This window comes from Mesoplodon densirostris, chromosome 2 (genome assembly GCF_025265405.1).
Source record: "Mesoplodon densirostris isolate mMesDen1 chromosome 2, mMesDen1 primary haplotype, whole genome shotgun sequence".
Taxonomy (NCBI): Eukaryota; Metazoa; Chordata; class Mammalia; order Artiodactyla; family Ziphiidae; genus Mesoplodon; species Mesoplodon densirostris.
In genome coordinates, this window is record NC_082662.1 from 116,925,539 (window position 1) to 116,948,253 (window position 22,715).

Genomic DNA, 22,715 nt, shown 5'->3' on the forward strand with positions numbered 1-22,715 from the left:
TGTCCCTTCTCTCAGACTGGAAGCTTCCGGAAGACAAGAGCTGTTGCTTCTCAGATTGGGGGCTCCTGGGAGGAACAGTCTGTGGACTCCCTGGGGAGTGGCTGAGTCTCCTTCCCTAGTTTTCCTTCCTCCAGCTGAAGGACAGGCTGCCTGAACCCTGGGGTTAGGGGATTGGGCCAAGGCCAAGGATGGGGAGAGTGGGAGAGGGTGAGGAAGGTGGGCAGGAAGGACACACATTGGGCCACAGAGAGGGCAGGGGACAGACTGGCAGGACACATAGTTAAGAGCAGCCAGAAGGACAGAGGCAAGACTCTGCAGACTTAGTAAAGGGATGTCTAAGAGCCTGGCTGAGGAATTGGGGTTTCCAGGTGTTGCAGGGGAGGAGGATGGGTAGGGCGGTGAGAAGAGACAGATTGAGACCAAGGCCTATGTAGCCTGTTTCCCCCAGCTCTTATCTGGACCTCGGAGAACCTGGGGTGGGCAGACATTTCCACTATCTGGAGCCAGGAAGGGTTTCTTAAAAGAGAATTTAGGTGCTCCGAGGGGAGGCTGGTCTTACCTTCTTCTATCCACCCCTGTCTCCCTTCCCAAACACCAACCCGGAGCAGGTTAACCAAACCTTTATGTTCATATATATACATACATATCTCTCTCTATATATGTATATATATTTATTCTGTGTTAGGGAGCCTTGTGTCAGGCTGATAGGAAAAAACACGAGGGAGAGAGACGGGAAAGTCAGGAGAATGCAGAGCTCAAATGAGACCCGAGATAAAGCAATTACCTGATCAATACGGGTGAAATTGAGTAATCTAGAGGATCAATACCATGGGCAGGAGGCTGTGCAGTTGGGAGGGGGGGCGCTCCCTGCTGTCAGCCCCACTCCCCTGCCCACCCCTTCTTCAGCCCCCACCCACTCGCTTCAGTTCCCCCCACCCCACCTTCTTGGGGTCTTCCTTCCACCGCTGCCTCTGCACTCTGTCCCCCAGAGTATCACCTCCTGCCCCTCCCAGCTCCCAGCGTGTGCTCAGGCTCCCGGCCCAGGACTCCATGTCCATCTCATCTCCCCTCACCCATGCCCTCTCCTCCCTTCCCAAACTGCTCCACTCTCAACTGTCCTTCTAGGTTGATGCCTCACCCTCTTTCTCCATCTTCCCCATCCCCACCCTCGTTCCCCCTTGGTGGGGGCCACAGCCCAAGCCAGTTGGATAGCCAGCTGCCCACATCTCTGTCCTGAGGCCAAGTGTGGATAAGTGGTCCCCCCCCCACCCTCAAATCAGGTAGGAGCTATCTAAGGACCAGAACTAGGTTTGCAAGGACCAAGCCTTCCCCATCAGTCTTGACCTGACTGCTGGAGAGAGAGAGCTGTGCCTCCTGCTTCACTGTTACTGGTAATACAACCTACCTACTCCATCTATAGAGCACTCCTTATGTGCTAGGCACTGGCTGAGCTGGACTCCGGGGGCAGGAGGCTAGGAGGAGTACCCTGGTTCTTGCTGATCCAAAAGTGGTGGTGTGGGTGCTGCCAGCGAAGGGCACCAGTCCATCTGAGGACTGCCTGTGTTTAGAAGGGATCTTGGGGCTCTTTTTTTTTTTTTTTTCCCAGAAGGGCTGTGGAGGAGAGTGAGAACTCCCCCAGTGTTGTGGGGGCATCTGAGTTCCTGCCTGCCCAAGTCAGTACTGATAATTCTCCGGTAACCAGAAAAGTCACAGCTCACTGGGAGATGAAAGGAAAGGCTGTGGCATTGTGGGGAGAGCCCTGGAGCAGGACCCTGAGCCTCCTAATTACCCGTCTTTGAACTGGAGGTTCCTGATGGGCTAGGAGTGTATATATTTGACTGCGAAATCCCAAGACAGAGTCCGGCATCCAGCGGGCACTCAGGAAATGTTAGATGAATAAATGAATGAATATTATCACCTCGCCACAATCTGCCTTGTGTTTCAGTTCATCATGTTGGCTTGTTTCCCCCAGTAAACTGAGTCTCTGTGAGTCTCCAGAGAGCAGGGACTCGCTGTGTCTCCTGGCACGTGGCCATGTCAGTTTCAGGAATGAATGACTGACTGAAAGCATGTGTGCCTCTCCCTCTCTGGCCTGGAGGTCATTTCAGGGGAGCTCACACCAGTGACGATTCCAAAAGATTCCCTTAGAGAAATCAGGGTCCTCTTTAAAGCAACTCAATGCCCCGTCCCTTTCTTCTAGCCTCTGTGTGTCATCACTGAGGGCCAGGGAGGTGTTTGAGAAAAAGCATGGAGCTTGGAGTCAGGAACTCTGGGTGAGTCCTGGTTTGGTTACTCACTAGCTCTGTTGACCTTGGGTGATTCACTCAACTTCGTTGACCTTTGTTTTCTTCATCCCTAAAATGGGGATAATAATAGTAATAAGAATCCACAGAGGGCAATGTTGTGGATCAACTCATGGATCAAGTAAGTTAAAGCAAGTGACAAGAACGTACAAATGTTACTTGTTATTGTCAACATGGGGGTAGGAGGAGTTGGTCACCAGAAGTCCAAAATTTCAACATGGGCAGATACAGATTTTTCCCAGCTGGGCCAGGAGTGGGAGAACCAAAGCAAACTTCCTTTACTGTGATAGTCTGAAGACAGGCCTACATCACCTCAGTTTCCCATCCCTTTTCCTTCCAGTTAGTTGCCTGGAGGTCAAAATCATACAAAGAAATCTCTACCCCACCCCCTGCCTGTTTAAATTACTCTTTGAGGAAGTTGGGGGAAAGAAAAATCCAGAAGGCCAAAAAAGACACACTGGAACGAAGGGCCCTGAAGCCAGAATCATGTTTTCAAGGCTGACCTCTGTCTCCTGGAGAGAGGGGTCCCTCACGGACCCTTAGCTCTCTGGGACCAAGGTTGTAAGGTTCTGAGTGTTCTCCTAAACCAGTCTTCGGGCTGAAGCTGGGATGGAGCCAGCACCTGACAACTGAGGCAAGGGGCAGTGACGCTGGGGCAGACACCTGCTGCCTCTTGGCTCTAGACCTGCACTGCTCAGCCTCAGCCCACTGTTGGGCAGCACCCTCCCCGTTGTCTCCCTAGACCAGATTCCCAGATCCTGGAGCCCGGAGTTTGGAGATGTGGGGCTTCTCCCCTCAACCTGGGCCCTGGGAGTCAGGGTGGGGCTCGTCTGCATTCTGGGAAGGCTTTAATCTTTGATCTTTATCCCTCCGTGACCAGTCCTCGAAACCCAGCCCCAGGAGCCTGTTTGTCCAGAGATAGAGGCCCCCTCCCCTGGGCCTGCTGCAGGTGCTGGCTTTCCTTCTGCACTCCTGATTGGGACACAAGACCTGACTCCTGGAGAAATGCTAAGTTTGGGGTCCCCCACACCACCCCTAATTCTGCGTGTCCGATTAAAGTGTCTTCACCCTTGTCTCAGAGATCCAAGGCCATGAATGGGCAAAGTATGGGATTCAGACTCATGAGACAGGTTTGAATCAGTAGGACAGGTCACCCACTGTGGACCCCTACTTTCTCATCTGTAAAACAGGGATCATAATGTTAGGGGAACCACTGACTGAAAACTGCCCGTCCTGGCCAAGCCCGATAGTAGCCACTTGCATGAGTTATCTTACAACAGGAGGTCCTGGTAAGGAACGTGGAACTAACAAGCTACCACCAACCAGAAGAATTTGGGAAAGGTCAAAAGGAGAGAGGAGACACCAGTCCATACGTCCTACCAACCTCCGAGAATCCTTCTCGCTAGAATCTATTGGCTGAGCGATGTGCGCGCCACCAGGAAGGACCCTGAGCCAGAATGATTGCCCAGAGACAACCCGGAAACTAAGCCCATCACCATAAAACCCGAGACTGCAAGCCACGTGGCACAGCAGTCCCCCTGGGTTCCCTCACCCGGCTGCTCTCCGCCCGGGCGCCCCTTCCCAATCAAGTCTCCTGCTTTGTCAGCACGTGTGTCTCCTCGGACAATTCATCTCCGAGTGTTAGACAAGAGCCCGCTCTAGGGCCCTGGAAGGAGTCCCCCTTCCTGCAACAATAGTATCTTACCTTCTCTTGAGAGGGGCCGACGGAAGTGATGTGAAGGCAAAAGCCCTGTACAGAGTACAGGCGTACATATCTTTGTCATGTCATTTAAAAAAGGACTTTGAGTACTAAATGCTTTATGTGCATCATTTAATCTTCAGAACAATCTTCTCAAGTAGAGAAATAGAGGCATGGAGAGCTTCCATAATCTGCCCAAGGACTCACAGCCACTAAAATGGCAGGGGTGGGACTATGGGATTAGAGCCAATTCCACTTTATCTCCCTTCCTCAGGGAGTCAACACACCCAGCTCCTGAGAGAGGAGGGAAGCAGAAGCTGTGACAAGATGGGTTAGGGGTGGTGGAGTGGGGGGATGTCTGAGACAAACAGTCTTCCTTCTGTCCTCAGTATTCCAAACTGGCATTCTCTATCTGCACAATCAAACCTCCTTCATATATCTCTTGTTATTCATTTATCCAGCAAATACTCATCAAGCATCCTCAGGCTCCAGGCAGTGTGCTGGGCACTGGAGAAAACGAAACGACCCCTGCACCAGCCCTCGGCTTCTGGACCATCCTGTGAGAAACCGGACCGGCAGAGCACTGACAAAAGTGTGTCAGGGTGGTGGCACAGAGGTAAACACGGGCTGCAATAGCACACAGAAGAGTGCCCAGGAAAGGCCCCTGAAGGCAATGACATCTGAGCTGAGTTCTGGAAAAGATGTAACTGGTCAGGTGAAGTGGAGGAAAGACGTCTGTCTCCAGGCAGTGAGTTCAGCAGGGCCAAGGGGCCTTAGGGCATGAGTGGTTAAGAGCACAGGTGTTGGGGCTTGAACCCTGGTCATACCAGTTAATGTCTCTGTGATTTAGTGTTCCCCTTGATAAAATGGGGATTAATACAAGTAAGCCCTTAACATGCCTGGCACGTGGTAACTGCTGTCTCTGCACTGGCTGTTACGGTTGGAGCTTAGGCTTTGTGTGGGCTGACAGAGTGTGTGTATGCATGTTTGTGTGGTTAATGATGAGGCTGGAAGGGTAAACGGGAGCCAGATTATGAAGGGCCTTCTAAACTAAACTAAAGACTGTGAACAGGGAGATAATGGGGAGGCTTTGAAGGGGTTATTCCCTACCCGCTCATTTCACAGGCTCTGAGACTTACTTTCCCCTCATCCTTCCTCCCCTGCCCCCCAAGTGTTCTCACCTTGAAGCTCCATCTCTTTCCTCACTTCTTCCTCCCTGCTCACCACCACTCACTCCTCTTTGCTCAGAATCTGAACAATTGCCATCCAATTCTCTGCACTGAATGGTCAACATTGGGTGGCAGAACTGTGGCCTGGAATCCTGATCTCAAAACTATATCCAGTTTCATTCCTTACAAGTCTCACTTTGCTTTCAGCAGCCCGAGGAAGGAAAAGAACCAGGAGGCTCTCCTAGCAGGAGGGTCTGCATCCAAGCCCATTCATTCCCAGCTTGATTTGGGTTGCTTCAGGGAGTCAACCAGTTAGCCTCTGTCATTTCATCTTTTCCTGCCAAAATGAGTTAATAGTCTTCTTAAGCAGAAATGTTAATTTGACAAGCTGGCCTTCATGCTCCTCTTTGGTCTAGCCCAAACTCTTTTGCATAATATTGGGGATGGCCATTGCTAGCAGAGTAAAATGTAAACTCTAGGTGTCTCCTAAGACCCTTCATAATCTATCCTGGTTTGCCTCTTTAGCCTCACCCCTCATCAATTTCAGCCTTTCTGAACTCACAGGACTCTTCCATAGAAGTCAAATTTAACACCTGGCTGTGATTCTACCAACGTTGATATCTTTAGAAGATCACTTTGCCTATCTCAAGAGTAAAATGAGAACACTTAGTCTGGCACCATTTTTCTTAAGGTGTGTTGTATGATACTCAATATTCCATTAAGATCTCCTACTCCTCTGGATTCTTGTCCTCTACTGGGAAATACTAGGTTTCCCTAGCACTGGCTTGCCATGTACTTAAAAACAAAACAAAATCAACAATCCCCAAATCACCTTTATTGGGATTATTATTCACATAGCTGAAAAGTCACCCTTTTAGAGTGACTGTAATTCAGTGGCCTTTCTATTCAAATTGTTGTACCACTATCACCACTAACTCCAGAACATTTTCATCACCCCAAAAAGATGTGACCCTTAGCAGTCACTCTCCACAGCAACCACCACTCTATGTTTTGTCTGTGGATTTGCCTATTCCGAACATTTCATATAGATTCATACAAAGTGTGGCCTACGGTGACGGGCTTTGCCAGGTACTCTTAATGAATCCTCAAATCAATCTTGAGGTAGAAATTTCCCCACTAACTCGTGTCCCTGGCTTCAGTTGTCCTTTATCTAGCAGCACGTATTGACTCAAGGAAATTGACAACCTCCAAAGCTGTTAAGGGACCTACCCTCACTGTGTTGGCCCCTGCACAACAGGAATAAAAAGTGTGCAGGTGGGTGCGCTAGCATGCACGCGGCACATTCTCTGGCATCACCACCCTGGCTTAGTGTATCAACAACAAAACCAACGCTCCACAAACATTACTTAAAAGTATTTTTTTAAAATTTTATTTAACTTTAATTTCTGAGGTAAAATACTTTTTTTCTTTCAACTTCCATAACAAAATACAGAGCTATCAGATACCCCTGGAAAAAATATGTATATTATACATATATTTCTATAACATTACATCATATATATATAATATATATATGCAAAAATTTGAAGACTTTATAGAAAGCGGAACATCTAAAAGGCACTGCACAATGGAGTTAAGATTACTTACATTTTATGTACATATACACACTTTATTCTGCTTAAGCGGATAACTAGTGAAGTCATCTTTCACATGTGAATTCCCAAAAATCCCTGCATCGCAATTTTATAATTTTATAAGAATGCCTAAATATTTCAAAACAAATTAACTGGTAACTTTTTTTCCCCCAAGAAGAAACAAAAAAATGGAACAGTTCTTGAAAGATTGGATCGAAGTTCTTTTTCTTTTAAACAAAATTTAAAAGTATGTTCCATTATTCTCTACAAAACAAAAAACACAAACATAATTATGGAATAAATAAAAAACAAGGGACAAACAGCCAAGCGACTCTACCCGCTTGGTGAGAAGTGGTATACTTCAACTATTTTTTTTTTTTAATGCTTCTGGAAGTTTCTTGGCCCATTGAGGACTAGGGTGCAGTAATTCCCTGTGTTAGTTAGCGAGTTGGGTTTAATGCAGTGCAGCTTGAAAACTGGGGGTTGAAGGGACTTAGTGAATTGTTTATATTTCACTCCTAGCCGTTCTTAAAAAAAAAAAAGAAAAAAAGCTCAGCAAGGCTGGATGCCCTGAAGAGATCTCTACTATCTTCTTCTCTAGAGTCAGAAAAGCAAAGTTTGAACAGGTTCTTAATACATGTTCAAGATCTGTATTTGCAAAATGTTAGAAACATTTGGCACAGCAAAAGGTGGAAAAAATGGGGAGGCAAAATACGTCTGGTGTTGTCCCCCCCCTTTCCACCTGCTGTTCAGTGATGAGATGCTCGCGGAAGAGAAAGGCCTGGCTTTGTGCCAGGCTGGTGACAGGTGCTGCCCAGAGTGGGCTTGGGGAAGAAAAACTATCTCCCACTCCTTTGCTCCAGGAAATATCAGTGACCTCCACATCCCCTGGTCCACCTCCTGGGCAAGCCCAAGTCTGGCTCTGTGTAGGACCCTCCCCCCAACCCCAGTGTGCAGTGCAAATCAAGCAACAATTTACTGGTGGAATGGCAATCAAAGGAAACAGTTAAACACCAAACAATTTCTTAAAGCCAAAAACAGTTTTCATGGAGTTGAACATTTTTTGAGTGTGTTTTTTTCAAGTGTAAAAGCTGTGACTTTTTATTCAAACAGAAGCAGCATCTAGGAATTAATTCTGGCACTTGGGTTCTAGGGGGTTACAGGTATACATCACGGATTTTTCTCCCTCTTATTTTAAAGGCCTCATGTTTCTATTCCTGAGTTCATACTGACACCTGCCGGCCCTCCCCTCTAGTGGACAGAGACGGTGGGCAGCCAGCCTCCCTGGTTAGATTGGGCAATGCCAAGCAGAGATGCCTCTTCCACCTGCCTGGGCTTGCTTTCTGATTCGAGGTAAGTCGAGGTACAGAGAAAGAAACCGACAAAAACACAACCAACCAAAGGCAGCCTGACCAAAGCCTGAGTTGTTAGGGACCATTCTCCTAATCCTTTTCCCAGGGAAAGACAAGTCACTCACGGAATTTGAATCAAACAAGGGAGAGGACAATTGCCGAAAAAGAGCATGATGGACTCAAGTCCTCTTAAGCCACCTAACAACTCACTCACCAGCTCGAACCTCTCCTGGGCCCCTCTCTCACGCACGCACTCCAGTTTAAAATAGACCCCCCCCCCACCATGAAAAGACAACCCTCAAGTGCTTCTTACTACATTGAGTTCACCTAGGCTGAGATGGAGCCAGGAATCTCTCCAATTTCTAGACAACATCCCTGTGCCCACTCCTTGCCCCTATCAGAGACGCAGTTATTTCTTCTCTCTGCTGCTCATGGATCTGAGCCATGTACGGTATTTCTGTATACTACTATGTACTTACATGTGCGCGTACACACACACACACACACACACACACACACACACAGTTGGCTGTGGCTTCTTTCTCTCTGCCCCTAATCCAGGCTCCTTTTGATTCATGTAAGATCAATACATTCCCACTCCTTTGAAGTTGCTGGAAGGGAATTTCCCATAAAGAAACAATTCCTGGGGTCTCATGTAGGAGAGTCAATTGATCATGAGAATTAGTACAATCTAGGGGAATGGGTATGGCAAGAACGGCAACACCACAACAGGACAGACACCCACTGCTTCACTTACACCAGGCCTCTTGGCATCTGTCTGCCTTCTGTGTCTCCTGTCTACCGCTTCTTTCAGCTTCCTAAACATCCACTTGTACCCCCAGCTACCTTCTGTGTTTCCAGGTATCATCTGCCCTTAACTCCCACAATCCTGCCTTTTTGCTACCTATCCCAATACATCAAGTGGAGATGATTAAATACCAGCTTAAAATTTAACCATCTTCCAACACTCCTGGATTATCTGAAAAGTTGTCTATGCCCTTTTACAGGTTTACGTTGACAGACCCGTATCATGTTGAAGTATGTTCATTGTTAAGGCTTTGACTTAAGAAAACGATAAGAGAACCAGACACTGCAGAAGGACATCTTCAACTCTGTCACATCTCTCAGTCAACTCGCTCAGTCACACGTTGGTTTGGCTCCCCAAACCCACGATGGAAAAAAAAAAAAAGCATTTTTGTGTTTTTGTTTTTAAAGGCATTGGGTTACTTCCTCCTGCCCTCTTCTTTCTTCCCTGAACGAGAGTTTATAACTCCTCATGGCTTCTTAATAGGTGAAGTAGGTGAAATGTCCAAGAAATTCACAGCAGGGCTTCCTGTCTCAACAACGTAGCTGAAGGCTCAGCACCTGTGCCTTGCCAGCCCCGCTCTAACTGGCAGTACATTTCACGTTTCCTGAAAACATTTTATAAAAAGGAAAAAAAAAAAAAAAAAAAAAAAAAAGAAGCCAAACAACAACAACAAAGGGAAAAAGAAAAAGAGCAACACCTGAACATCCTCCTGTCCCCATAAGACTGACATTATCTTACTCCTCCCCTGAAATAATTATAAAGAAACATTTCAGGCAAAATACTTCGTATTAATGGTCTCTCACTGCTCAGCCTCCCAACCACGCCCCTTTCCCTTTTATGTACTTTATGACAGAGCAAAATAAATTCATTAATGGCTTTCCATATATAAATACAATAGAAAAGAAACAAGTCTGGAACCTGAACTATCATGGGACCAAACAGTATCTTGGCCCTCTGGGAGTTTGTCAGAAAGTGTAAGCCTCAACAGGAAACAGAGGCTCTTTCTTCTTTCAGTTTAGTACCCTTCCCATGTCCTACTCACCAGGAAAAAAAGTGTGTTCACATCCCATCTAATTTACAACAGAAGATACCCCCATCCTATCCCCCAAACATAAAAATACAAGTCTATGCCCCTAGAAGGATCAAACCAGCCTAATTCCCTCCCCACCCCCCACCCCGAAATCTTGCTACATAAATACATGTATGTGTTTGATTATAGTATAAACAGCTCCCAATCAACTTCCAGTTCTAAGCGTCAGCAGCAGCCGTTGCCAAGCCCCGGGGTCCTGACCCATTCCAGAGGAACTTGCCATTCTTACTCAGCTCCCGGGCTTCAGGGTCATCATTCCAGCGCCGCTTCAACCGAAGCTTGGGGGGCATCAGGGCATCTTCTTTCTTCTCAGGTGCACCGGGCTCTTTGCCAGGCCTGTCCTCACTGTCTTCAGTCACCTCTAGGGGTTCTTCACCTGGGGTGCTAATGGGTACAGAGGGCCAGACAGGCGGCACAGCCGGGCGGGCAAAGATGGTGCCTTTTTCCTCTTCTGTGGTCCTGCTTGGCACACTGCCCTCTTCTTGAGAGCGCTCCTCCTCTTCTTGTGCCGACTGCCTGAGACTCTCAGGATCCTTCTCAGAGGCTGGTTCCACCTTAATTCTCGGGGGGACAGGAGCCAGCGTGGGAACAGTGACAGGCGCTGCCTCCTCGCTGCTCTCCACCCTCTCCCGGTTCTTCCGCCCGACAGGTGGGGGCTGCAGCTTGATGGAAAACTGGGTTGACTCCTCAGGATGCATCTGGCACTGCAGCGGTGGAACCATGAGCCCTGGGTAACGAGGAAATGTCCGCGGACTCAGATGGTAGTTGAACACAGAACAGGCTTGAGAATGAAGGTAGTGTTTCATTTCCTCAGGGTTGAAGGAGAAGCAACTGCTGCTGGTGAAGGGGCTCAGGCCTGGCGACGGGCTATAGGAGAAGATGGTGGGAGTCAGGGAGAGGGCTGGTGAAATGGGGACATTCAGGACGCCTCCACGGCCGGGGATGGGAGAGATGGCGAAGGGGCTATGGGGGTCAGGGTACATCCCTGGCCTGGAGAACAGGGGAAGCATGATGTCAGGCTTGCGCTTCTGATGGCCAATGCCTCCGCCGACAGCATTCCGGGAGGACATGAGATCCACACCCCGGCGCCAGTCAGCGGCTGAGCCATCCTCCAGCTCCGAAAGCTCCACCTTTCTATCAGTGCCAGTGCTTGACTCCTGGCCAGAAGCAGTTAGGGAGCTGGCAGAGAAGCGCCCTGGCTGCACCTCACTAGTTGGAGAATGGGTGTCCAGAGGTGGGAAATGGAAGCGGGAAGAGGCTGTTGGCACTGGTGGAGCACTCTGGGGAACCACACCTGCGAGGGAGGAAAAGACAAAAGGCCACTTTGGAGGTCCGGTCATTCATTATCAGCAATTTTACTTATGCTAAACAAGTACAAGATGTTGAAGAGCAACAGAAAATAAACATTCCAGCTGGACTGAATCCCTCAGCTGCCTGTCTCTCTCAGCTTCCTGTACTCCATTTAGTTGCCACCTTCCTCTAGAGTCTTACTCACTGTCTTCACAGTACTCATTACTATCTAAAATATCATTTACTTGTCTACCTGTATTCTAAAACATAAATCCCATGAAGCCAGGGACTTCCTACTATTTGCAAGTAGATTTCCAGCAGTTCAGGGCTTAATAATTAGTAGGTGCTTAATAACTACCAGTTGAATGAATGAACGGGCATTACAGCCTTCTCCTCTGAAACTCTAAATACTGTATATATACCACCTGCTTTAACTCTCAGCTTATTTTCATAATTTTGGCCACATCTATAAAGTAAGCAAACAAACCAAAACCAACGAACAAAACTGGCAACGATATGTATGTAAACAATGCGTTAAAAGCCTGAAGACCCTTCACCTCACATATATGAACACGAACAAGACCACATTTTAAGAACAAAAACAGATCACAAAGAGGCTATGTTTGTTAAGGTAGGTTCTCATGGTGTACCTTTTATCATTTCAGATATACAATCACTACTTTGTAGAGATTCAAAATGTTTTAAATCTCTCCAATCTATTTTCTATTATACATATTCTGTATAAGGATCTCCACTACCATCCTGCTTTCAAGCACCGAGGACGCTGGGAGAAAGTCGAGCACCTACCACTTCTCCCAAATTCACAGACTAAAAACTGAAGCTCTAGGCAGAAACCAACACTGTGCTACACATGTCAACTTCAGAGCCCCACAAGTTCTCAACTCCCCCAAAAGGTCCTTCTGACAATCAAGAGCACAAGAGAGGTACGAGGCCTCAGGGACCCTTTGGGTGCCTGGGAGGTATCAGTGGCTCCTATCACTGATGATGTCAGGAGGGCTATTTTTACTCTGAGGGAAGGACAAAGGAGAAGAAAAAATAAGAAAAACCCAAATAAGTGAAAGTGTGGTGATCCAGGAGAAGAAACAAAAAAGGTGCACAAGATACGATGTGGGTAGGAATTGCTTGCAGTCTTCTATTCTTGTTATAATTGAGTCATCCTCAGATAGGACTCTGGAATCGGTAGGTATGTGCAAGACTGTAGCTTTCTTGGCACATGTGCCTGAGTAACACTGTGCCAGAGCAGCATTTCAAAATGATGTTTCACAGAAAACTGGTCTGCAGGTCTTTTTTCTAAAACCACTGATTTAATTGCACAATTAGGAAAAACAGATGGATGACCTTGAATATAATTTGAGTAGAGTCAAGAGGGTCTCCAAAGTATCACTTCTACTAGCTTATTACAATGGCTAAAATTCTGTTCTTTTTTGATTCTCCTGGATCTTTATTTTGTATTAAGAGCACATCTATTCAAAAGCAAAAAAACAAAAACACTTCTTTTTTTTTTTTTTAAAATATGTTTTATTTTATTTATTTATTTTTATTTTTTATTTTTATTTATTTTTTTTTTTGCGGTACGCGGGCCTCTCACTGTTGTGGCCTCTCCCGTTGCGGAGCACAGGCTCCGGACGCGCAGGCTCAGCGGCCATGGCTCACGGGCCCAGCCGCTCCGCGGCATGTGGGATCTTCCCGGACTGGGGCACGAACCCGTGTCCCCTGCATCTGCAGGTGGACTCTCAACCACTGCGCCACCAGGGAAGCCCCAAAAACACTTCTATGTGTTCTGAAGGACTGAATAAGTATAATGTGGAGGGGGGGAAGGGAGGTGGTAGAGGAGGTCTTATCTCCTAAACAATTTAGTTTTTCGCTTTGTTTTTTCTAAACTGGAGGATATCTCAGTCCCTACACAGGCTAAGGTACACTGTAAATCTGCAAAAGGGGCAGAATACATAGCATTTTCCAAATGCATTCAGAGGGAGTGAAGGAAGGCAATTTGGAGGTGGCATTCTGGATCCCTCACCTCTGATTAACTGCAGCAGCCCTATTTTTATATGTTGAATCAGTATGTTGAGATGACAAATCTAAGATTTTGTCTGAAAACTAAGATTGCTGCTTAAAGAAGTATGAATAACACTGCTTTGAAGAAGACAACCTTCGTGGAGCCACTATGAAATCAGAGTAGTAGGGCTGGAAAACGTGGGTTTGAATCTTAGTTCCAGCACCTTCTACCTTGTAGCCTGATACAAGTAACCAACTGCTTTGTGAACCCCTTTAGCAAAATGGGAATAATAAGGCCCTTGTCTAAGTTCAAACCCTGGCCCTACCACTTAATAGCTGTGTTACTCTAGGTAGCTTACTTACTTTTCTGTGCCTCAGTTTCATTACCTGTAAAATGGATAATAACAGGACTAATCCTCATGCTATGAAAATTACAAGAGTTAATATCTGTAAAGTCCTTAAACTGGTACCAGCACATAGCAAACTGCATGTGTTTGTTAAAATAAATAAGTTTTTATTAGACAATAATCATGATTAAAAAAGCAAAACTTTAAAAGGCATATATCATTTAAACATGGACCATATATTAGATAATAGTATCAGAGCAGGTTAAAACTTCCTGGGTATGGTAATGTTATTGTGAGTAGAAGGAGAATGTCCTTGTACTTGGGAGATACATACTGAAGTACACAGGGATGAAGTGTCACATCTGCTACTTAATCTCAGAAGATTTAAAAAGTATATCGAAATATAAAGCAAATGTTTATCTACTGATTAGTGAATCTAGATAGAGGATATATGGGTGTTTGATGTTCAATTTTTTCCTCAATTTTTCTGTAGCTTTAAAGTTTTCTAAAATAAAGATAAAAAAACTGGGGTGGGGTGAAGTGAGGTCTCAAGTCCATCCTTGAACTGGTCTGCTCTCCCCCCACACCCTGACAGGTAGCATTTTTACTAGTATCTTCTGTATCTTTCCAAGGTTTCTTATGTAAGTACATTTAAAAAATACATTTTAAGGTAAATATTAAAAATACACTTAAACATTAAATATTAAAAAATTAAAAAAAAAATTAAATGTATTGCTTCTATTTTTAAAAACACACAGTTCAAAATAGCCCAACTGTATCAACTCACCATCTAGACAATCTCTCTCTAGCCTCCAGGATCTAAATCCACATAGCTCTGCTTCTTAGAGCATTTATCACATTCCACATTGTATTCCGAATTGTGTTAAACCTCATATATCTTATCTCTCCTGCTAAATTTTAAGTTCCTTGAGGGAAAGAGCTCCCCCATAATCTTTTTCTTTGTCTTTAGGGCTTAACACATTATCTGTTGAACAAATGAATGAATCTCAATCCAGAGAAGGAATGTATGATCTATTTCAATAGCTCAATCTCTCAAGAATTGTTTCCTGAGAAAGTGTCCAATAGATAACTGTATTCAAGTCACTCTGATCAATCTTTGACTCTGCTGTCATACTTAATTTTTTTTTTTTTCTTTTGCGGTACGCGGGCCTCTAGCTGTTGTGGCCTCTCCCGTTGCGGAGCACAGGCTCCGGACGCGCAGGCTCAGCGGCCATGGCTCACGGGCCCAGCCGCTCCACGCCATGTGGGATCTTCCCGGACCGGGGCACGAACCCATGTCCCCTGCATCGGCAGGCGGACTCTCAACCACTGCGCCACCAGGGAAGCCCTGTCATCCTTAATTTTATCATTTGTAAAATGAGGGTACTGAGATGTATACTTTATTTGGCTAGGAGAGTTGCATGAGTTAATTCACAAAAACACTAGGCAAAAGTACCTCCATTAATAGGTGTTCAATAAATGTTACATTCCTTTGTCATCATAAAAGTTAACCTGAAACATCTGGTCTATCTGGGTAAAAGTTCTCTAAGAACTAATGACTCTAGTTCTTTGGGGTTATCTGCAACCAGGATGTAAAAACGAAGTAGTATCCCTAAAAGTTTTGCTTTCCCCATGGCTTTCTGATTAGGATCTTGAGCTTAGTTAAGGATAAATGTTGGTTCAACCACCTTCAGGCACAATAGGTGGTGCTAGGCCACTACTGTTAGGTTTCTAGACCAGAGTCTTCATATAGTGAGGGTCCAGATTTCCTTTCCCTGGAAAAGCATATTACTCCCAAGGGCTGATGAATGCCCCATTCCAGGTTGTCCAAGTGGCTGGACTTGTGGGTTTTCAATAGATAAAAAAATGGGTCAAAGACAGAAGAACAAGACTCACACTCTGGTATATACCCAGCTAGAGTCAAAATTCCTCTAGGTACACAGGAGGGGGGTAAGGGTGAAAAATAGAGGAAACAAGATTCCAGTGGTTAGAACAGGTTTGATTTCCTAACGCCTCTCCCTCAGGCACAAGGAAAGAAAACAGGTTGTAATTAGAGAGATGCATTCCAATACCACTTTTTGTTTTTAAATGCATGCCCCAGGGACAGAAGGGAGTGGTTACAGGAGAGATGGAACTGTAATGATAGCAGCATCAAGCTAAAACTGCCCTAACTTGTTGTGTGTAGTAATTACATATCTGCTATGGATCTCAGCATTATATTCTCTCAGCCACACCCCTGCTCTAATTTTTCAGGCTTCTTCCAACTTTTCTCTGAGAAGTTGTAATACTACAGAATCACAATCAGGTTTCTTGGCCTTGTACAATGCCACAAAGACAGAGCATTAATGGACTGTTCAGAAACTAGTTAAACACAATCTATTTTCTTAGGCAGGGGTCTGATTTGCATCTTAAAACAAACAAACTAACAAACAAACATCCTTATCAGAGACTGCCTTCTGCATCCCTGAGAGGCAGACCCAAAACCTCTGTGAGAAGCTGTAATGGAAACCTGTCCTGTGGAGAGCCTAGAGGGGAAGGCTTGCAACACTTCAGAGGAGAGAAGGTCAATTAACCCCAGAGTCCTGTTCTCTGAGGCGTTGTTGGTGCAGATCAAAGACACTGCTTTTCACTGCAAACATATGAACCTCCTTTCTGTGATCAAGGATGCTGTGGTTTTGATGACATTCACTTGATAAGGGTGAGCTTGGTTGTTTCATAGAAAATCGGAAGTGTTTGTAGAAGCTAGTTCTTGTCTATGAAAGAGCCACTGGGCAGGTTGTTAAAACTCTGAGTCCTGAACTTAAAGATCAACACAAACCTATGGAACACCATTCCTAAAGAGGACAATGCAATAATATCTAGGAGATGACAAATAATATGCAGAAAAAGGAACCAAATAAACCAAATCTATCTTGATGCTGCAGAGTCTATCACTTCCTGTGAGATGAATGGGAAAACTTGAGCAAGAACGCAGAGGAAATCCAGGGGATCATATTACTTTGGTGTTTCTAAATACCCCTTAAACATGACAAATCCTAGACCTGGGTTTTTTTTTTTTTTTTTTTTTTTTTACCCTGAAGGTCTATTTCTGATCATTTCTACAACTGTCCATTCAAGGATAACTCAAACATGTGTGTCTCAAACTGAATCCTCCTCCAGAAATTTAGGTTCATATTTGACATAAACACATGTCTCTAAAAGTCCCATCAACTCCCTAAATCAACATATCCTTCTGGAATCCTGCACCCCTGCTGGGATCACCTTTCCTTTTCCCAGTCACACTGAGCAGATAACAGAAACCATGGGTGTGTTTTCCCTTCATAATGTACCTATGTCCCAGATTTCGGTTTCTGAGGGTCCAGAAGAAAGCCTTTGAGAGAAGCAACCAACTAGGCAGGGTATTACAGCATTATATACTGGGACTTATGTGATCACATATTAGACCTGAGTTTTTAAAATTCTTTTTCAACTCAAAATTTATCCCCACCAAGAGTGTTTGCATCTTACCACTTGACCGTATGTTGATGAATGGGTAGTTGGGCATCACCAGCTTGTTGAAGTTAAATTTATAAGTAAACCTTTTCCCTTTTGTTTTATGAAGGATCCTCTTGTTGTAATAGTATCTGTAAAAACAGGAATGCACGTCAATTTATCTTCTAGCTACTGACAGTTTTTGATATACTTAGGTAACCACTAAGATCAACAATTCTTGCTGAGTATTACTTGCAAACATCACTATCATTTTTTTGCAGCCTTGCCCTTAGGTTAGAGCTGGGAGACCTAAGAGCGTACTTTTCCCATTCAATTTTCAACTAAATTCTAGTCCTTTACAAAGACAATCTCACTTTGAGATCCTGAACACCAATCCTAGCCCCAACCACCTTTCTTCTCTCTCTCTCTATGGTTTCAATTCTTTAGTCCATTTCCTTCCTGTTCCACTGTATGTCACTGCCTTGTTTCTCCTTTCTGCCTTGCCCAGGTGGGGGCAGACAAATCTCTTGGGAGACCTGATGTGGTTAGTCTGGAGGCCTAAGCTCAAGGCATAGACAAAGGAATGCAGAACTGTTTTATGGTGGCAGGTCAAACAATGGTACACCCTGATCTGGAAAACAGCCGTCAGCCTGGCCTACTTCACTTTCAAAAGGAAGTGAGAGGCTCCAGCGACGCTGCTGCCCAGATTTTACATTCAGGGTCACTAACAGTGAAGGACGGCAAGGGGATTTCAATGTACCTAGAACCTTGAGGCTTGAATCTATTCAGTGGCACAGGTTATATAAACTGGCCCCTGGAGGGCTAAAGGGTTATGAAATGTGAAGACAAGAGGAAAAGAAAACCTGCGAAAACTTATAGTGACCAATCTTTAGACAGGCGGGAGCAACCTATGAACTGACAACGCACTGAGCTCACTGATTGGTTCCTGAATAGCTCGGGCACTACCTTGCAGTGAGTGCTCTCTTGTGTGCTTGCTTCACTCTTTTTCTAGTTTCTTCCAGGAGAGCCTAAAAAAGAGAAATTCTAAGAGATTTCTAACAGGGAAGTGTAAACTAATCTTTTGGATTATAAATGAGCTCCAATCCAGGTTTCACCACACATTCTCGCCCACTACAGAGCAGAATTGGCTGTCAGAATCCAGTGCCAGCCACGTTGGAATTCCCTCCTACATATAACCAAAGATATGCCTTTTCTCCTCCTGTGCCTGTGCTACGCAGATTCAACAGCTCCCACTCCCACTTTAAAGCTACACCTTATTCACTAGTGTAGTCTCTTATCACCTGATATCTTTTTTTATCTAACATTCACCAAACTACTTTAGTCTCCTTCCAATCTGTTAACACAATGGATATGGGAATCCTTTCCCTTACCTCAGGGCCCGGCTCAGCTTGTCATAATTCATCTGTGGTTTGCACTTCCTGCGGCCCCAGAGGCGGGCCACCTCGTCTGGATCCTTGATGACAAACTCCCCATACTCTCCCTGCTGCCAGGCGATGACATGGCGGAACTCCTCCTTCTGCAGCAGCTCCAGGATGAAGTGCCATAGCTGGATCTGCCGGGAACCCGGGGACGACTCTGTTTTATAGGCCCAATCAGGAAACTGATACCCTTTAATATGAAAAGGGCAAGATCAAGGTAGTCAGGAGCTAGGAACACACATACCTGCATCCCCAACCTCACATTCCAATGCTCAGAATCTCTGGAGTGCTGTGCAAACATGCCACAAACACCCTTTCGGTCAGCTGGGGCTAACCACAATAGCCGAGAGGAAAGCAGACAGAAGTTACCTTTCCTTGTGGCAATCATTAAATCTGGTAAGAGATGGGCAGCAGCACCCAGGTGTCTAATCTCTTACCCTTTCAGATCTTACTAAATCTCATGCCTACTTTCTGTAAGGACATGAAAGTTCCAAAGGGAACAAACAGGAAAGATAATGTTTTAGGAAAATATAACCTTACCCTCAAGGTTGGAATTGTGTCTCTAACAGGAAAGAGACTCTAAAGCTTGGGATAAGGGTGTGGTGACCAGACATGTTAACATTTATCCATAGGAAACAAGCCTACAGCTGTCCTAGCAGTATCTACCCTGTCAAGAGGCTGTCAGCCATGGTCTGGCATTTGTGAACCAAGCCCGAGTGGAGAGAAAAGGAACCACTGAGGGACATTCCAGGTATGTCAGAAGATGATTAACTTCTGCTCACCTCCACCTCCTTCTGGCTTTTCCACGATGCTACAGCCTGCTTTCATTTTCACCCTGCTGCTGAGAGATACAAGCCACATCAATTACTTTAAGGTGCTATTTATTTATTATCCTCCCAATGTTTTCTGGCACAGCCTTTCCCCAAACTTCTTTTTCCCTGTCTTTCCCTCCTTATGTAACCCTCTTTCTTCCAAACATGTCACCTCCAAACTGCTAATCCCCAAGTCATCAAATGATGGTCCTCAAGTCATCAGCTTCAAAGGCCATAATTATCTCCCACCTGACTTTAAGCCACAAACTGTAAACACTGTTTTTAATATTTGCTTTCTTCCTCCTGACCAGTCCTTCAAATGTAAAAAAGAAAGGGTATGGTGAAATGAGTCCAAAAAAGCAGCCAAAACAAGTCAAACAGTTTGTCTTCCATTACTAGACAGGCCCAGATGCCAAGACACACAAGCCTGAGTTCACCCAGATGTACCAGTTTAAAGAAGAGTTAAAAAAAAAAAATCCAAAGCCATCTGATTGCCACTCAAGAATGAACATCTGATTTTGATTTACTTTCCTGAATTATGTGAGATGGGAGAAGGAAAACTTCTCCCAGTCAGAAACTGCCCCTTCCTCCTTGAAACAACACCCTGGGATACATTAAGTAAACACACCATATGTACAGTTACTCTATACAAAAACACACACACACTCCCCCAATTATTCTTTGAGAAAAAATTTTACATTTTCTCCCTTTAACAGGAAGGAAAAAAAAGCAAGCATTTCTGGGAACCTTCTGTTCAACAAGTGGAGGGAGTCTGGCTGTGATTTGAATTCATTCCACCCAGATTTACAGTTCCTTAATAAATTTCCTGTTCCTAGCAGCAAGCAGCCTGTTATCAGTCAATCCTTTAACAAAAAGGAGGGAAGGGTAAAACTGCCAGAGGGATATGCGGGCAGAAGGCAGATCGACCCTCACCCAGGCAGTTCCCCAGGGTGAATGACAGGCCCTCAGTACCAACATTAGCAGGAGTCTGGAGGCAATGTAGGTGCCTTAGTGACCCTACGGTGGGGTGGGTACAAATTCCTAATCTTGAAATTTCATCTAACCTAGGATTCCTCTAGATCCTTTGACTCTTTTTTCTTACCATACACATTAAGAAGACCAGCAAGTTTCGGGCTATGAAACTACCAGGGAATGAGGACGAGATACATACCCCAAAGGAAGGAAAAAACAAACATAAACACAGACACAGAATTACACACACAAGATACACAATAACAAGCCCCCAGAGCTGAGGCAGGAGTTTCCTCTCCCGGCTGCTTCCATCTCCGTGACAATGAGAGAGGAAAAACACTAATTTCCCCACGGCTCCAGGAAGCTGCCCTGGACGCTAACAACTAGATTGCTCTGTCGGATCGCGGGGTCTTTATTCTGCCACCGGAATGCCTTCACCCACCACGACTCTGCGATCCAAACCCCGCTGCAACAATGACTTGCCCAGGAAGCTCTCTCCTGACATCCCAACTCCCCGATTTCACCCATAAAGGCCTCCCTCCCAGGGGCCCGGAGGCGCCTCTCCATGCCTTAGGCAAATTCATTCCGAGGACACTCTGTGCAAGTAGGATCACTCATCTCAACTCTGAGAAGCCCGGCAGGCCCCTCGCCCTCCCTCGGACCGCGACCATTCCCCAAAGAGTGAGGCTTGCAGAGTCTGGTGCCGCGGATCCCCCGCTGCAGCTCCCGGTCCCGACTTCCGCAGCCCCGGGAGCCTCCTTTTTACCTGCCTCCCGGCCGGGCCTCCCTCAACCCGTGGCCTCGAAGCTCCGCGGAGCCACCGCACGAACACTGCCTGGATCCCCGTCGCCCCTCAGCCGCGGGGCCCCCTCCCTCCCCCGCCCCCCGCACTGGGGGAGGCCCGGCTGGGTTGGTACGTGGCTCGCCGGGCGGCCCCGACCGCAGGGACGCCGTCCACGCCGAAGCCGGGGGTTCTGCCCGGAGGAACCTGGCGGCGAGGCCGGGACTCACCTCTCCCCCGCACGGTCCGTCTTCGGTCCGGTCTCCTCCGCGGCGTCTCCGGCTCCTCCTCATCCACCCCAGCAGGAAGTGACCTCCTCGGCTGCTTTCGTCACTTCCATCCTCAGCGGAGAGGGCGGGGGAGGGGGCGGCGCCCTCCTGCCGGTCTTGCAGCCGCGCCGCGCCGCGCCGCACCCAGCCGCGTCTCCCTTTCCTTTCTCCTTTCCGCAGATGCCGACTTCCGCCCGCACCCAGCCCTACGGCGCGCGCTCCTCCCGCCGCGCTGCCCGCGCAGCCACCCCGGCGCGGCGCGTGCGTCACGTTGCGGGGGCACGTTAGGCACGCTCGCGGCGGGCGGCAGGGCGGGATTCGGCGGGACTCGCAGTGGGAAGTGGCCCTAGAGGCCAGCGGGGCTGCTGGGGGCTTTCCCGCCGGCCTGGTGTGGGCCAGGCGCTGCCCCGGGGGTCACGCCTGTCGCGGGAGGGGACCTCGCAGACCCCACGGGAACGGGCCCGGCGCCGGCATAAAGCTTTCCCCAGACCAATGAGAGGGGGTCCCCCGTTTCTCCTTAAAAGGGCCCTGCGACCTCCCAGAGAGGAGCGCCTTCACAATGGGAAGAGATACCCGCAGACCTCAGAGGTCGTTCACTGCCATCTAAGAAAAGAGTCTTTTCAGATACTTACAAAAGAATCCGCGAGGCTTTCTGTGAAGCGCCTTGCTTAGGCATTACACCCTCCACCCCGCTCCGTTAGGGGAGTGTGACGTTTCCTCGCTGACCCCCAACCCCCTGCCTTTAGTCTTCATTTGTCCACATCTCAGCAGCTTGCAAGTTTTCTCCCTAAGTCATTCAACTACATCTCTCCTCTCTTTGTCTTCCGTCTTTTGTTTCTGCTCAAGCAGTTATAAGCATCTTATCCAAAGCATTTTCTGTTCTTCCTTTAAGGTTCACTAATAGTAAAGGATCTCAAACATCTACTTTATCTCCATCCCCAGCCCCATATGTCTGAGTGATGTCCAGGCCTGGTTTCACTCCAAAAGGAGAAAAAAAGGAGGAGTGGGGATCAGTAAAGGTGAAGTAAATTAAAATGAATAATAAGAGTGTGCCAGAAGTGAAATGGAGTTGAAGGACAATTTGGGATAAAGGAGTAAACTTCCGGGGCTTCCCTGGTGGCGCAGTGGTTGAGAGTCCGCCTGTCAATTCAGGGGACGCGGGTTCGTGCCTGGGTCCGAAAGAATCCCACATGCTGCGGAGCAGCTGGGCCCGTGGGCCATGGCCGCTGGGCGGCGGGAGAGGCCACAGCAGTGAGAGGCCCGCGTACCGCAAAAAAAAAAAAAAAAAAAAAAAAAGGAGTA

General features: G+C 46.7%; 1 protein-coding gene across 4 annotated transcripts; it reads right to left on the minus strand.

The window, feature by feature from the left end:
* Positions 1-10,101: 10,101 nt before the first annotated feature.
* Positions 10,102-21,567, minus strand: ETV3 (ETS variant transcription factor 3). Of its 4 annotated transcripts, none has more exons than XM_060090778.1 (5): positions 21,375-21,567; positions 19,362-19,417; positions 18,532-18,769; positions 17,177-17,292; positions 10,102-11,310 (listed from the first exon to the last, which is right to left on the minus strand). In XM_060090778.1, the coding sequence occupies exons 2-5, from the start codon at positions 19,405-19,407 to the stop codon at positions 10,175-10,177; spliced, it is 1,536 nt and encodes a 511-aa protein (XP_059946761.1). In that variant the 5' UTR covers positions 19,408-19,417; positions 21,375-21,567; the 3' UTR covers positions 10,102-10,174. The 4 variants fall into 4 exon arrangements, with proteins under 4 accessions (XP_059946761.1, XP_059946760.1, XP_059946759.1 ...); XM_060090777.1 differs by having other exon boundaries at positions 19,362-19,420; XM_060090779.1 differs by having other exon boundaries at positions 10,769-10,883; positions 19,362-19,420.
* Positions 21,568-22,715: the final 1,148 nt, after the last annotated feature.

Coding starts and splice junctions, on each gene's coding strand:
- ETV3 (XM_060090776.1), bottom strand. CDS start 19,440: ATGTGGCTTGTATCTCTCAGCAGCAGGGTGAAAATGAAAGCAGGCTGT. Junction 17,293..18,531: donor AAGCTGAGCCGGGCCCTGAG/GTAAGGGAAAGG, acceptor CTGTTTTTACAG/ATACTATTACAACAAGAGGA. Junction 11,311..17,176: donor CATCAACATACGGTCAAGTG/GTAAGATGCAAA, acceptor CCTCCCTCGCAG/GTGTGGTTCCCCAGAGTGCT.